The sequence below is a fragment of the Syngnathus scovelli genome, chromosome 9 (genome assembly GCF_024217435.2).
Source record: "Syngnathus scovelli strain Florida chromosome 9, RoL_Ssco_1.2, whole genome shotgun sequence".
Taxonomy (NCBI): Eukaryota; Metazoa; Chordata; class Actinopteri; order Syngnathiformes; family Syngnathidae; genus Syngnathus; species Syngnathus scovelli.
In genome coordinates, this window is record NC_090855.1 from 11,271,158 (window position 1) to 11,287,759 (window position 16,602).

Here is a 16,602-nt window from a genome sequence, read left to right on the forward strand (position 1 = left end):
GCATGGGAGTTTGCCCAACCAGTCCACATGTGTTTTGTGGACTTGGAGAAGGCGTTCGACCGTGTCCCTCGGGAGGTTCTGTGGAGGGTGCTTCGGGAGTACGGGGTGCCGAGCCAACTGATAAGGGCGGTTCGGTCCCTGTATCACCGATGCCAGAGTCTGGTCCGCATTTCCGGCAGTAAGTCGGATTCGTTCCCAGTGAGGGTTGGACTCCGCCAAGGCTGCCCTTTGTCACCGATTCTGTTCATAATTTTTATGGACAGAATTTCTAGGCGCAGCCGAGGCGTTGAGGGGGTCCGGTTTGGGGACCTCAGCATCGCGTCTCTGCTTTTTGCAGATGACGTGGTGCTGTTGGCTTCTTCAGGCCGTGATCTCCAGCTCTCGCTGGAACGGTTCGCAGCCGAGTGTGAAGCGGTCGGGATGAGGGTCAGCACCTCCAAATCCGAGTCCATGGTCCTCGATCGGAAAAGGGTGGAATGCCCTCTCCGGATCGGGGATGAGATCCTGCCCCAAGTGGAGGAGTTCAAGTATCTTGGAGTCTTGTTCACGAGTGAGGGGAGGATGGAGCGTGAGATCGACAGGCGGATCGGTGCAGCGTCGGCAGTAATGCGGACCCTGTACCGGTCCGTTGTGGTGAAGAGAGAGCTGAGCCAAAAGGCAAAGCTCTCAATTTACCGGTCGATTTACGCTCCTACCCTCACCTATGGTCACGAGCTATGGGTCGTGACCGAAAGAACGAGATCTCGGATACAAGCGGCCGAAATGAGTTTTCTCCGCAGGATGTCCGGGCTCTCCCTTAGAGATAGGGTGAGAAGCTCGGTCATCCGGGAGAGACTCGGAGTAGAGTCGCTACTCCTCCACGTTGAGAGGAGCCAGATGAGGTGGCTCGGGCATCTTATCAGGATGCCTCCTGGACGCCTCCCTGGGGAGGTGTTCCGGGCATGTCCCACCGGTAGGAGACCCCGGGGACGACCCAGGACGCGCTGGAGAGACTATGTCTCTCAGCTGGCCTGGGAACGCCTTGGGATCCCCCGGGATGAGCTGGATGAAGTGGCTGGGGAGAGGGAAGTCTGGGAGTCCCTCCTGAAGCTGTTGCCCCCGCGACCCGACCCCGGATAAGCGGAAGAAGATGGATGGATGGATGGATGCATCCGGGACTTCTTCAAAGAATTATTTGCGGAATTGCTGTTTTGTTTGCGCATGCACATTGACAGTTGTCAGAACATGGGGAAATTCATGTTGATGCAGCTTAAAAAAAGGAAATCCCGCTCCCTACTAATGTAGCCGAAAGGAGGATGACAAAAATGTTGACTGCTTGCCTGTCATGCAGTTATGACAGCCGACAAAGGGAATTTGATGACTTGTTGCATGATGCTGCAGTGGAGACGCAAATGCCCAAGTTTGCTAAGTAGCAATTAGGACCACGCCAGTAGATAAACTTAAAATCAGACCTACATTGTAATATATGTTCAAAAGTCAAGTAACCATTGTTTATTTGGAAAGTTTATGGCTAATTAAATTGAATGCACCGCTAGATGCTTTTATCAAGTCCACCAAGTGCACAATGAAAGGCTGCTCGACTAGATTAATATCATTTCCATTGCTTTCAATGGGTAAAGGTGATTTGAGTTATGAATTGCTTGGTCCCGGAATGAATTTATCCCATATCAGATACTTTTTGTGATATTTTTCCTAGCGGTGTGCCATTAGATTTTTCCAATGTAAAATATGCGGCTTGGTTTAATAGTGTTTGGGAAACAATGCATTAGATAGTAATCCTATTGAGTGAGTTAAAAAAAACAAAAAGCATTGTGGTCGAAACCTCATTGCTCAAACGCACGCACGCACGCACACTCGCATACACAAATAAGACCACAATTTATTTTGATCATCTTAAAAGGATATGGTGCATTATAATAATGGGATTATTTGAAAGCCTCAACAGAAGGATGATCATTCTGCCTTCATAAGGGCTCAGCTCCCATTGGATCAAAACCCCGCTTGTGCAAGACTGCCATACACTACCGCCCCCCCCCCCCCCCCCCAAAAAAAAAAAAAAAAAAAAAATCGCAATTCATTCTCTCGGCCAGCCATGCTGAATGAAACGCGGGGCGGCCTCATTTCACGTGCGCTGCTGGCTCATTCTACGCCGCACCGGCGGTGTGAAATCAGAACGGCGCTGGCATGCGCCGGCTGCGGCGACCCGAGCAGCTGCTCCATCCATGCAGGTCAATACTGATCAAACACGCTTGATAATGTGCACTGGGAGTCCATTGCCTGCACCTGTCGGTGCAGATTTCACACCAGCAGTGACTCACTGTAAATTGTATTTATTGGAAAAAACAAAAATACATCATGTCATTTCCTGATACATTCTCCCTTTTGATTCATAGAAAATAGAATGCTACATAATGATGCGATTATCTAGGCACAGAATGCGGAGTCTTCTTTTGTACAAAATAAAGTTAATCATGGCTACATTATTGACTCCTAATTGAAGTTTAGCACAGCTTGACCCATTTTGCAGCTCTCAGCTAAGAGATCAAGCGCTGATTCGGCGCCGCGTGTCAATACACCCGCCGTAACCTTTCGGGCGAGGTGCGGAGGGAGGCCGATCCATATCATTGACGGCCTCTCTCTCATTAGATCCACTCATCTGTCTGGAGGCGGGGGGCACAACGGTGACGCCCAGCCGGTGGTCCGCTGAATTCCTGACAGCTACAGTGTGACCACCAGGCAAGGGAAATTCAAAAATACAGGCAATCAACATTTTTAGGGCGTCTGCATGCTCACAAAATTTGGCTCTAACACGCCAAAGAATCTTTCTGAAATCCAGTTTGATTCAGTGACATTTTGGTAGGCGTGTCCTTCACGAGGAGACAAAAAAAGTCTCAAGAAAATATGGAAGCCACTTCAGGCTAACTTTCCGGGTGAGTAGTCCTCAAGATTTTGCGTGATTGCTTCCAAACGTGATTGTGAAAAATGTTTGTATTTGGGAGTGCGCGTAGAAGCAGCGTGGCGGCCGAGTTTGATGACTCGCCATAAAACATGAACGTGTAATAACTCAGAGTCGCACAAAACGTGCTGTGTGGGATGAAAGTCCCGCACTCGAGATTGTCTGAGGAAGGAAACATGCAATTTTGCTGTAAATCCAGATTACACCTCAACATCGAAATTGGTTTTGTTAAGCCTATGTGGTTGGGCTACAAAGTGTGTTGAAAAAATTCTGGAACATTTCAGCTAAAACTGTGGCTAACGTTAGCTCGTTTATGATGTTAATGCTAGCTTAGCATTGATAGTGCTGCATTTTTTTTTTTTAAAGATGGATATGAGTTCTCTGTAAACTAATATTTTTGTTCCCTGTAATTTTGAGAATGGAGCTTGTTCATGTTAGGATATTTTTTAATCTTGCTAGCAGTTTTAACACTACAGACTCTCAATTTAAGGGGATCTAGCTTGGATTTCAATAGAAAAATGTCATTTCCACCCAAAAAGAAAAAACAATGGCATGTAACTCGAAAAAAGTATTATGCTAAAATATATTTTTTTCAACTATATTTAAGTTTGTACTTAAAACCCAACTTTAAATTTGGCAAATTATCGTCTGTTCCCTTTTTAATCTCTGTGAAAAGTGTCCAATTTTTAAAATTCCTGAAATTTTGCAAATCTACTTGGTTGGAGGTCTGAGCTCTACTAAGTGCACTTGTTGTCCTCTGAAGGCGTCTGCGGAAATATTCCTTGTTAAAAAAACAACAATAACAAACAGCGTTCATGCTTTCTGTACATGACAGAATCAACACAAGTCAATAAAAATGTTGACTGTGTTTGATGCTGTGTCCCAACTCGAGTTCTCATTCAGAGGTGGAGTTGAGCCGGATGTGACCATGTGGAACAGTGGTGCCCCCCGAGGGCTCGGAGGCTCCCATCTTCTTTAGCGTACACTCGTCTGTCACCGACATGGAGCGAGAGAACATGGGAGCAGATGAGGTCGGAGCTCCTGAAAGCCCACAAAAAAATAAATAAAAATCCAGATTTGTCATCGCACCGACCCTGAATTAGAATTGAACCCGCGCCGCCCGCATTTAAGTCAGGCAAGCGAGCGGCTCCACGCTACTCCGCGCTCGGCGGCTTTTTTACGACTCGCTGGAGTAAAATCACATCCATTTCATTTTATTATGTCGGATGAATGGAATTAAAATCACTAATGTGCCTTTGTGCTTGAGAACCACACGCTAGCGATGGCAAGCAAGTGGTGGCGGCGCGTGGCCAGCTGCAGCCGGGTGAGCAATGACTGCAGATTTGTTGCACCTTGAAGTCTCATCATTACACACACACACACACGCACGCACGCACGCACGCACGCACGCACACGCACACGCACACACATACACACGCAAACGGGAGGGGGGAGGATGAGAGAGAGGCCACACTGGGATTTTTATCTCTGATATTGCTTGCATCAACACAGTGGTGGGAACTACACTCGAGGACTGTATCTGTTCATCCCTTGGAAAACAAATTTGTGTGCAGGGATTTTAAAGTCCATTGTGCCAAGTTGTCAAAAAGGCTATTGTTTATAGTGGATAGTTACTTTTAAAATGTTGTATATTCTGCTTCTGCTTCAGGATGAGGTTAACCTCACTCACCAGCAGGGGGCAGGTCGGACACTCACTCTTCCACGCACGCATACACACTCACGGGCAGGTCTGACATTTGCAGCTTAGTGCTGCAATGTCCGCTTATTTATGTGGTGAAGATCTGGTGACGGCACAAGTTCACCAGGTGGCTGCAATGGACTGCAGCGGCGGCATTATCACTTCATAAGAACCGGTCTGCAAAACAATACCCCCCAGTCTCCGTTCCTTGCCTCGTGAAAACACCTCCTGACTGCTCTTGCCTCTCAATTTTTTTCTTTTTCTCTGGCGCGCAAACACAGATGCGCAGAGGCCATCTGGGAAAGCGCAGCAGCCAGCCAGCCAGCCAGCCAGCCAGCCAGCCAACCAGCCTCTATTCAGCAAGGCCGTTATTAATTCACACTACAATGCAGTCGTAGTGACACCGCCGCGGAACAGATTCAGGCTGGTTGTAAATTCATTCATAACCATTTTAATGTAGCTAAGCCAATGTGGTGATTAGGGTGGTGTACATTCTGTCCTGCTTATTTTCCCCCCCCAAAAAATCTAAAAATGTGAAAAGACTCCAAATTATTGGGTACTCGCTTTTGAAATGTTCCTATTTTTTCATTATCTCGCAGTACTTATCTATGCATAATCCCTTTTGATAGACCGCTGATATTGTCGCTGTGGAGCGACTCGTTGTTTGCAGCCTTTGAAGCTTTAAGCAATTTTTTTTTTTTTGCAACTCAAACATGTAGTCAAAGATGCAAAGTCGTGTCCCTCACCTGAGTTTGGTTTGACTTTGCTGTTGGTCTGCTTTTGCATCTTGTCCTCGTACTGCCTCACCTCTTCCAAGGTTAGCCCTATGAGCGAAAAACACATACACACTGTTTATTATTAAATCACAATCTCACATATTTATTTACTTTTGATCACATCTGAACTATTTTAACTGTTGATATTTTATTAGTTTTTGTGCTCTTAGTGAAAAGCAAGAAGATGCCTAAGACGATACAGAAGCTGTCTAATTATAAAAGTAGTGCTTTGGCATCATGTTGCGCCATTGTTGGATTGAGGGGAGGAACTTCTATCAGCCACTCCAAAGTCGTGCTTTGGAGCAATTTTGTGAAATCCTTGTCGGCATGGAATGATGAAAATACAAATCCATTCATAGAAAAATCTGCTCATTCAGTAAATTCATCAACTGACCAAATTTTTGAATGATATATTTTTTTGTCTCTCTCTCTCTCTCTCTCTCTCTCTCTCTCTCTCTCTCTCTCTCTCTCTCTCTCTCGCTCTCTCTCTTTCTCTCTTTCTCTCTCTTTCTCTCTCTTTCTCTCTCTCTTTCTCTCTCTTTCTCTCTCTTTCTCTCTCTTTCTCTCTCTTTCTCTCTCTCTCTCTCTCGCTCTCTCGCTCTCTCGCTCTCTCTCTCTCTCTCTCTCTCTCTCTCTCTCTCTCTCTCTCTCTCTCTCTCCCCACCTACTCTAGTAGGCCCATCATCCTAGAATAGCTTCACTTGGGACTCATCAGACCACATGCTCCATAGTCCAATCTTTATGCTCCACTCACAAAACGGACTCAGCCCCCATCCCCTCCGCCTCCATTAGCCTCACTAAAAAGTGTTTTTTTCCTTAAGGCTGTTTATCCCCAATCCCCTGAGTTCTCTTGTGGAAATGTTTTCTTTTTCCCATATTAACGTTCTCGCGCAGATTTTTAACATTTGATTACAGCAAACCTCGGAGCCATGACCACATTGCTTTCTCCTCCTGGCTCACAGCTGTTCATCTGCATAATGCCTCAGAGTGTGCAGTTTTTGACCCGATTCGAGAGAAACATATGGAGCACATTAAGTTTTGACATTGAAAATAGAATTTGGGATTGTGGAGGAACAAAGCACTGAAAAAAAAATCTACAACAGTGTCTTGTTTATACTACCCGAGTTTTCCAATAAATTCATATTCCACAAACAAAACAATAATCGCAACACTGTTGTGTGTTGATTGACCCACCGTGCCATTCGTCCACCCACGCCACCGCTTGCCTGTGACCAATCAGGAGAATGTCCCGGATGTTCTGACGAAAGACACATCAGGAAAAAATAAAACGGTGTTCGTTGCCATCATGTTATGTCACCCGTAAAATGTTTGTACTGCAAAAGCTTTATCTCGGCTCACCGTTGTTTGCGTGATTAGTTGCCATAATAAAAGCTGCTCCCTAATTAGTTGCCCGCACGTCATCCACTTAAAGTAATCATAAAAACTGTCATGAATACTTTCGATTGCCCTATTTGGAAAACGAAGCCTTGCTTGTCTATTTTGGTTCACGCAGCCACAAAGTTAATTGCGGAAGCCTTTTGAACTTGAACAGAAGATTTCACTGCATGCTGTCAAAAAGTTCCTGGTCTTACTATGTAAAGATTCTGTCTTTAATTTCCGTTCTGGTTCTCACACGTGATCATTCCACAATGTTGTGTGAAACTATTCTTGATATTCTAACAGTTTGAAGCTTGTAGCATCTAAGCTAGTTTCAGTTCGCCTGTCTATGTTGCTTCATTCAATCTCTTAGCATTGAGCTAGCATTTGTTTGTTAGGCTAAGTTACATCGCTTGCAGACGTTCGTTAGGCTAAGTTACGTCGCTTGGTTGAATATTTAGGTCAGTTTGAGATGATTATTGCAATTTTGTTTTCAAATTCCGCATGCTGTACATTCGAAATGTGTCCATATTGGATTACGGGCCTCATTGTTTTTATCGTAGACACTGCGCAGAAAAATAGAGGTACGTCTCACTCTGTGTAAGAAATCCTCCGTCTTGGTCTGCAAGCCGTAGACCTCAAAGTTGCAGCGCACCCTCTTGTAGGAGCACATGATGGGCTGGTGCTCCTCCCTCCAGCCCTCCTTCAGAGGCCCTCGCTTAGTCTTACTCGACTGCCAGTGAGACAGGTCCTGCGTGGAGCAAACAGAGGTCCTCTCAGCAAATGTGCTGAGCCAGCAGAAAAGCCGGCCCTCCGAGGCGTGTGAAGAGGGAAAGTTGGTTATGTGCGCAAGCAGATTGTGTGCAGCCTATTAAGTGTCGCTGTATGCATTAGCGACTTAAGGGCGATTAAAATGCTGATTTTTTTTTTTTTAATATTGTCTACGTGTGACTGGGTAGCGCTTTTGTTTGTTTATACTCGCGTGTACTAGCGTAAAACAAATGAAGCACGCCGGTCGAGGCCTTGGCCCCGGGTCCCCTCGGACTTTTGGCCAACCAACTCAAAGAAATTTGTATACAAACCGACCCCATGTATAGAATATAGATACTGAAGCTCAAAATGTGACAGTGGCTTCATTTTGCTAGATGAACTGAAGCCTGTGAGCTTCAGGCGCAGATGTTAAGACGCACCTCTGACTCTTTGTAGTGCTTTTCAGGGATGGGGTCACTCAGGATATCCAGGAAACTCACATGCTCTGCCGGTGTCGGCGTACCAAATATCTTAGTCCAAAACAGAAAGGAGCATGTGAGAAAAAACACGCAAACGTGAACATGTATGTTGGAGCAAAAGTAATGTGAAGTAATAAGAAGACAGTCATTGTCTCCCGTTAGTTTAAAGACAGCAGTCGTACATTAAGAACCCAATCTGGAGTCCAAATTTGGACTTGTAAAGATGTCAGCTCGGTCGATGTGCCCTTGTGCTGCTGCTGCTGCACCCAAAACTACATTTTGACATGGCTGTCTTGATGCACATGTACGCTGTGTAATAATAGACAAAAAAAATAAATACATTGAATTTCACGCTAGGATTACGATAATAGTAGCAACCCAAAAAGAATAATGTAATTACTAGTAATGACATCTTTTGTGCTGACCTTGTTTCAAATGAACCCGATTTGCTGCCCTGCTGAGTTTATTTGCATAATTGCTGAAAAATGTCAAAAGAAGCCTCTCCACGTATAAATTTATAAAAGGCTTTCTCAGATCATTTGCCTGTATCTTAATAGAAGCCTAAACTATAGACCAAAACATTTAAGAATAAATCTGATACTTTTTAATTGTAATACAGATCAATTTGTTTCTTTTAAAAAAAATACATGGGAATTTCGGCTCATCCATACTCACATTGTCATTACAGCCATTGTTGTTTTCGAACCGTGTCTCAATGTAGATGCTGAATTTGGGGAGGAACGATAACTGAAAGGTGACAAGAAGAGGTTATTAAAGTTCATGAAAACTATCTCTCGCTCTTTCTCTCTCTATCACTCTCTCTCTCTCTATGAAAAATATATAAAATTAAATAAATTATATAAAATTATAAAAAAAAAATACAAACAAATAAAATGTGTGATATTCACTGGATTATATGGTAAATTAATTTAAAAATGAAAACTATCGATATATATTTGAAAAAACTAAAATTATAATACACATAAAAAAAAGTGCTATATTCACTGGATAATACAGTAAATGAATTACAAAAACAAAAAGTCAAAATAAAAACTATAATGAAAATTCCAATGGTGTTATAACTCAGCAAGAAGTAGAAAAAATGACTTACTGAATATTCTGTTGTGCCGCAGATGTTCAATATGGAAAAGAAAGAAAGAAAAAAAAGTGTTAGTGACTCCCACATGCATCAACACGCGTTTGCTCTCATGCCTTCGCGTTAACACACAAGTATGTGCAAATATAATAAATATTTGATGATTCCCACACGGACATCTGTTGAAAGTAAACATCAGTTGCATAATGAACGAGTGTCAAAGCGTCCTTTTAGTAAGGACGCAAGTGAGCACCTGTAATTGTGTGCGGGTAGAAATTCCAGGCCGTCTCTTTCACATAGAAGAATCGCGGGGCGAGCGACTTCGCCCAGGCTGGCAGCTTACTGAAACCGCACAGGACACAGAGAGGTAAACAGAAATCCAAGAAATGAGTTTCACGGCCAAATTACCTGTAGGCAACTTTCTTAGTGGCAGTTTTGGTTTCGTGACTCGCAATGGAAACTCCAAGGCTTAGTCAGATAATTTATGGGTGTGATGATGTTGCAGTACTTGAGTCTAAATACAATTTTCTTAGAAGCCATTTCAGTTATATGAGGACACCTTTATGCAAATGAGACACTTGGGGTTCATTTCAGGTCATAGTACCTAACATATGGTGAAGTTCTCCAGGAGAGATACTCTAGGTTTCAAGATCCTTACTTTTTTGGTAGCTGTGAATACTCTGCTCGGCTCAAGGTACCCATTAGAACATACGTACAAGTATGTGTGTACAAATTCTCATTTTATTTAATCATGAGGATTAAATATTTCTTAGGATTTGGAGGGAAGAAAGTTATTTTGTCATGTTTGTACTAAGATTACAACATAGGACATAAACACAAATCCATATGTGTGTAACTTCTGGCGTAGCTTTACTAATGAGGACCGAAACTCTCCCAAGCACAGAGAGATTAGGAAAATCCTTGGCAGTGTGAAAATTTCTTGACTTCTTTAAGAGTTTATTTTAGGATTAGTTGGCGGCTTTAAAGGGGTGCTTAGAATAAGAGTTGAGGTTGCTTGAGGTTAATGAGTTAGGTGAGATTAGGTGTGAGAAATTAATTTTGCAGTTGAAAGAAAATTTGGGAGTATCACCATTATATTTATTAATGCCGGCGGTGTCACTAACAATTGCTGAACATATTTAGCTTTTGACTCACATGCGGGTCCTAACAAGTTGGGACACCAAAATAAAACGGAAAACAATAATGCGATAATTACTGAAGGCCCAAAACGGCATGTTGTGCAAAACTTGGACCACAGCTTGTAAAGTTAGTCATCAAATTAAAGACAATTAGTACAGACGAGCATGAGCACGGACTAGCACCAGAAAAGCAAATAGCACAATTATTGTTCGTACCTGCTGAGGTAGATTCGTTTCTCCGTCACCTGTCCCGGGCCGTGCTCAGGGTGAGTATCGGCCTCGTTCCTCACCACCTCGACCCCTTCTCCATTTTCGCTCTGCTCACAGCTGTGCTTGCTGATCATGTACAGTTGCCCGATCCTGTACTGGAACCAGAGAAATAAAAAAATGTTTGCTGGGAGTGTGAGAGGGTGAAGGCGCACGCCAGGGAAGGACAGTTTTCCGATACTTAAGCTGTCAGGCGCAGACGCCGCTAGTCCAAGTTAAGAAAAGTGTCCCAATATTTTTGTCCAGGTACCATACGCTCATCCCAAGTTCTAGATCAAAATCCCGACCCGATCAAAGTGCGTTTACTATTTGATTCCCAAAGTGTTTGTAGTTTGTGCTTAAAAATATCTTGCTAAATTTAAACCAGAGTTATCTCTCGTTCCGTTTGTTTGTTAGTGCGTACATGAGAAATTGTTTTATTGTTCCGTCTGGCTGCATTATTCAATAGCCTCGTGTTTGTTGAGTGATGGCAAAGAAAAGAACGTCTGATGTTATCAGGAAATAAAAAAAATATAAATCTGCATCTCTGTCCTGTCTTCCTGGAGGGGGAGTAACGTCAACGTGCGCCGAACTATTTAACCTTTCGTGACAGCCTGACGCGATCAGTTATCTTTTCAAGCTTTTGTGAAGTTCAGGTTTGACACATTCATGTATTTCCACTCCCATGTTGTTATTCGTTCCTTGGCTAAACATTAGTTCTCATGAATACATCTTGTCTCCTTTGATTAAAAAAGAGCTTTGTTGGTAAAGCACAAAAAAGCATTGTAAACAAAATGTCATTAATATCTGTCATAGCAAGGCAAATGACTCAAATGTAATTTTAATTACAAAAAAAAAAAAAAATAGGTGAAAAGGAGTTCATCCTTCACTCATGACACTTTTACGACACTCTTCCTCCTCTTGGTCTAATTTTTGTACAGTGTCAACATTTACTTGGTGCTTATTAAAAAATGTACTTTCATTTTTTTACTGCAAAGGCAGAATGGGCTGTTGTCAGATGAGTGGATAGATTTCACACAAAAGAGTTTATCTGTCAGGCAATCTCAGCATGACGTCCGAAGGGCTGGCATGCCTTTGAATCTCAAGTGCGTATGCCAAAATATAAAAACTACAGTGACTACCGTAGCCGTCAAAATGCGCTTGGCATTTATTCGCTTCCTGCAGGTGAGGACGGTGAGTATTTATAAACAGCCAACCTGTCCTTCCTGTATTTGTGTAAATGTTATCTGACGTTTTGGCAGACAAACATGTAATTTATTATTAATGTTGACATGAATTATTTAACGAATCTAGGGGCTACCTTTTTTTTCTTTAAAATAATTTAAAAGGCACATTTGCATAATTATTCAAATTAGATAATTATTTTCGCTGGTAGGGCAAACTCAACACCAAACAAAACATAAAATAAACATTGAGATGTAGAATGTTCAGTGACAAATTAATATATTTACATATCCCAAAACATTCTTCAAATAAACTTTCAATTATGAGCAATAACCCTGAGCTTTTAAGACTCTTCACACTCTATTCTATTTTTACAAAAAGAAAGCAAATAGTACCATTTTATAATAAAAGATGAATTTCTTTTACAATAAAAGGTGTATTTTTATATTGACATATTTGACTTTAAAAAGTCTACACACCCCTGTTCAAACACCCATTTTTTTGCAACATACTGTAAAAAACTCCAACAACAAAGACCCCGGGATGAATCATGTCAAACTTTTTTACCTGGACTGTACCGATTGTTTGCACAAGTGTACACACCCTCTTATGAGTGGGGATGTGGCTTTGTTCAGAATCAGCCAATCACATTCAAATTCAACTCCCCGTCCACGACAAGGGAGATGTTTGCTAAACCTTAAATGTAAATGACATCAACTCCACTGACTAACTGGACAAAGGTTATTTGCTTGTCAGGAAGAGGTCCTATTTCAGAGATTATTGGCTCTTTATCAAGACAGCAATATAAACAGATAGTTGGTTTACAACTGTACCCGAGATTGTGACCTGCATCGGAATGCTGACGTTTAACAACCCTTGTGAGCACAAGTTATATCTTCACATTGCCATGCGTACCTTTTAGAATTATGCCCAAAAACGTTTTGCTTTCGTTTCATCGACCCATAAAAAAATTTCACGTGAGTTTGGGAGCCTTGGGGAAGCTGCAAGGAATTATGAACAGTTCCAAATATCCGTCAATGCTAGAACCCTCCCCCCCCCCAATCGTGACAGCTCAACGATCAATGGGTGTGCACACTTATGCAACTATGTTACTTTGTCATTTTTTAAAACCTGACATTTAAACACGGGTGTGTAGACTTTTAATATCCATTCACTATATATCACATTAGCATAATTTTGTCCACTTTCTCATTATGTTTTTTGCTGTATTTGAAGTTGTTGGTGCATATTATAGTTGCCATCTTCTGCTCAGGTCGTTTCTGTTTTGCATTTACATTGTGATTGATAGAATCCAAAGTCGTCAGCTCATGCTTTATTATTCCTATATTATATTTGACTCATGTTGCTCACGCGTGTAAGCACCTCGGGGCTGGTGTGTTCCTCCCAGACGCCATCAAGTAAATCAGATGACAAATTAGAACCTCAGACTGCAACATTTCCCGGCTGAACGTGAGCAGCGAGCGTTGTCTGTCACAGCCGCGCTGGAGTGTTGTTCAAGTTGATAGCTCGTACCTGCATGTCGACGGGGCACCTTTTAAAATTCCACCGAAAGGATTTAAAGACCGGCGCTAAGTGCCCTGATGTGACAGCGTCCTAAATGAGCTGCAGTCGTTCTTAGATTACTTTCAGGCCGAGGAGGATTTGCTGCAGGATGAAGCGTCTGTGAGCTGCACTGATACAGTAAATCCCATCTTGGGCTGCTGTCGTTCCTAACAGGTAAAACAAGGAGGCGGGTGGGAGGTGTGTGTGGGGGGGGGCAACTAGGAAATTCTTTCAGAGAGCAACTAGGAAGAAAACACGCTCATCCCTGCAGCGTCCCACCCTTCGCCGGGAACAACGTTGCAGGGTGGAAGCGTTTTGTTTTGTTCTCGCCAAAGCATAAACCGGTCGGACAAGTTTGCAGCCGTGCAGGATGGAGTGCTACAGTACGCTGAAGAAGAAGCAGATGAGGGGGGGGGGGGGGGGTGCTGTGATGCGGGCCGGCCAAGTGTTTGGCGTCAGTACTGCCAGTCTAAAGTTTTCGCAGAGTAAATAGTTTTACTTTCTGCTGCTAAATTATGAAATGCGTCACGACTCATTGTTAAAAACGAAACCGAAGGTAAGTATGGTCATACCTTGACGTCAATTTGCTCCATGACGTAGTTCATAATTTAATTTACTTATTTATTTGCATTATGTGCTTCTAAGACATATATAACATATTATTGCATTTTTAATTATTGCCTGAGTTTGTTTTAAAAAAATCATCACATAATAAATTGCCAAAGCAATTAATTATTATTCCAATCATTTAGTTCTTGGTAAGGAAGCTGAAGCCACAGAAAGTCTAGAGCCCGGATTTGATCCCCCAACTACATAAATGTGAGGCAGATGCAATCACCAGATTCACAAAAGGGACATTTATTGGAATTTTTGTAGGGCTTTAACTATCTGGTAATTTTAGAATCGATTCTATCGATTATTCTATTAATTAATCGAGTCCAATTTTATTTGCATTAAAGTGTATTAAAAACTCAGCAATTTAAGCATTTCATTTGTTTATTTTTGTATTATTTAATGATTGAAAAACAACTAAACAACAGTTAAGAAAGTTCACGCAAGAAAGCTTTGTTTTCCAAAGTGAAAACAGATGTTAAGAAACAAATTTCTTATTTAAGGACTAGCGAAATCAGAGAGTAACTGAAATTTGAAGATTTGGACAATCTTTAGGTAAAAATATGTCTCTAAACGATTACGTGATTAATGAAATAGGTGGCGATGAATTTGAGAATCGGTTTGTTAATGATTAATCGATTAATTTTACCACTTCTTTAAATGTTAGTCAATTATTGAAAAATCACAGAATATGAGATGAAAGTAAAAAATAAACACTATTGGAAAAAAACAAAATATCTTGTTGATGATTAATCGGTTAATTTTGCTACCTCTTTAAATGTTAACCAATTATTGAAAAATCACAAAATATGAGACAAAATAATAAACACTATCGAAAAAAAAAATTGTCTCCCATGCCTTCAACCAATCACAAGGTTTCCGGGAGATTGGTTGAGCAGTTTTTTGAGTAATCCTGCCAAGTAACAGTTCGGAAAACATCCCGTTCTCAGAGGCAATTAAAGGTCCCATCTGAGGATGTGTGTGCAAGACAAGTGGACTTACCTCCTCCACAGTTAGTGGCATGCAAATGCGGTACTCTTTCTCCAACATGCTGCTGTTTTTGGTGCCTTGTTCTTTGCCTGGCTCGCATGTGGTGGCGCTCCGGCACGCCAGTGACCTCTCGTGACACGCTCGTCTGCTTTTGCTTTCTTCCGCTGATGTCAGAGCTGCACACGCTCCTCTCAGTCAGCAGGATCTGCGTCAGGTTCAACTTTCAAGTGTTGTTTTTTGCGCTCCTCCCGGCTGTCGCGCTGACAGAGCCAATTGTGATCAACAACCAACTTTACCTGTTCCACTCCTTCGTTGTGTTTGCTTCCTCCCCCGGACTTCCCATGTTCGGTGTCGGAGTCTCCTCCCACTGCAACCTTTGCTGTTTTTCTTTTGCCCTTGCATTCCTTTGCCTGGCTCTTTCCTTATCTTTTTCTCTGGTCCTCCCTCCCCTGCACTGTGCACTTGGCCGTCCCGCCCACTTTACCAGCGACTCACCTGTGTCCCCTCCCCTCCTCATGTGTCTGTTTGACTGTTTCCATGGAAACGCATTTAAAGGGGAAGTCAAGTCAAGACACGGTGTGAGATATCTGATTGACATTGCGGAACATAAATAAATCCACATGTTTGTATCCATTTCAGGGGGCGGCCATTTTGTCACCAATTGGCACAGGCTGAAAAGGAAAACGTGATGATGTCAAAAGGAACCACCATTAAAAACAATTCTGCCCAACATTCATCTTTGCACTCGAAATACATTCTTGAGACGAGGCTGCGGAGACCTTGCGCTTGATCTGAGAGGGTCGCCGTCACCACAAGAACTTCTATTAAAGGCAGCACCAGAATCGCTTACGTGCTATTACCTCGTGACCTTCAGATGGATTACATGTTCAGTCAGTGGAATCTGCGCTGTTTTTTTCTTTTTGCCCGTCCTTGAGTCCTGCGCCGCTTTAGCTTTAGTTTGACTGAAGGTGTCAAATGTACTTAGTAGCTTCCTCGTTATAACTGGAGGAGATCCAATGGGCCAAAACCAACAGCTGGCTCCGGACCTTTACTGTATTTTTAAGTCTGTAAATTTCTCTGGAGGAAGTCAAGCACAATTTGTGGGACGATCGCCCACGGCCCGGACGCGTATTCAACATCGTTATTCATTTTTTAAAACTGTGCTCTCCATGTTGTTCGGAACGGAGGGATGACACAAACGGTTGCACGGAACGGCAGAGTTCTCAGATGAGTGATCCTGCAAAAATAGAGTCAATAATGGATTTGATTCTTCATTGATTAATGGATACTAACCATTTATAATAACCATTATAATTAACCAAGATTTAATTCACGATCGTGCTAAGACGCGAAAACGGACTTCTAAAGGAATGTAAACGAACATTTGGAGCAATACTACATTGTCCTAAAGGTTAGACACATATTTCCTCAATTTAGAAGTTTTATTTTGACTTTTAAATGTTTTTTAATTTGGAAAAAAAAATCTGCAATGTAGTGAAGCCGCGATAAACGAAATGCGAAGTAGCGAAAGATCACTATCATTTATTTCCCAATGGAATTTGAACCAACTCTGTGTCGTTCATTTTAACCACTGTGGCTTATTTCTAGTGTTCCTTTGCTAATTATGCAAAACACATTAGCCCCCACCCGCACGTGTTGTGTAGTAACACAAACATTGTTGCCAACCAATAAGGGCAGAACAGCCAGCTGCCGCGAAAACGGGGGCGCATTCAC

General features: G+C 42.4%; 1 protein-coding gene across 1 annotated transcript; it reads right to left on the reverse strand.

Annotated features, from left to right (window-relative positions):
• Positions 1 to 2,314: 2,314 nt before the first annotated feature.
• On the reverse strand, positions 2,315 to 15,158 carry pitpnc1b (phosphatidylinositol transfer protein cytoplasmic 1b). Its single transcript, XM_049731853.1, has 10 exons — positions 14,881 to 15,158; positions 10,489 to 10,637; positions 9,387 to 9,475; positions 9,149 to 9,156; positions 8,713 to 8,784; positions 7,999 to 8,088; positions 7,404 to 7,559; positions 6,626 to 6,689; positions 5,402 to 5,479; positions 2,315 to 3,997 (listed from the first exon to the last, which is right to left on the reverse strand). The coding sequence occupies exons 1-10, from the start codon at positions 14,926 to 14,928 to the stop codon at positions 3,852 to 3,854; spliced, it is 900 nt and encodes a 299-aa protein (XP_049587810.1). The 5' UTR covers positions 14,929 to 15,158; the 3' UTR covers positions 2,315 to 3,851.
• Between the last annotated feature and the right edge of the window lie 1,444 nt (positions 15,159 to 16,602).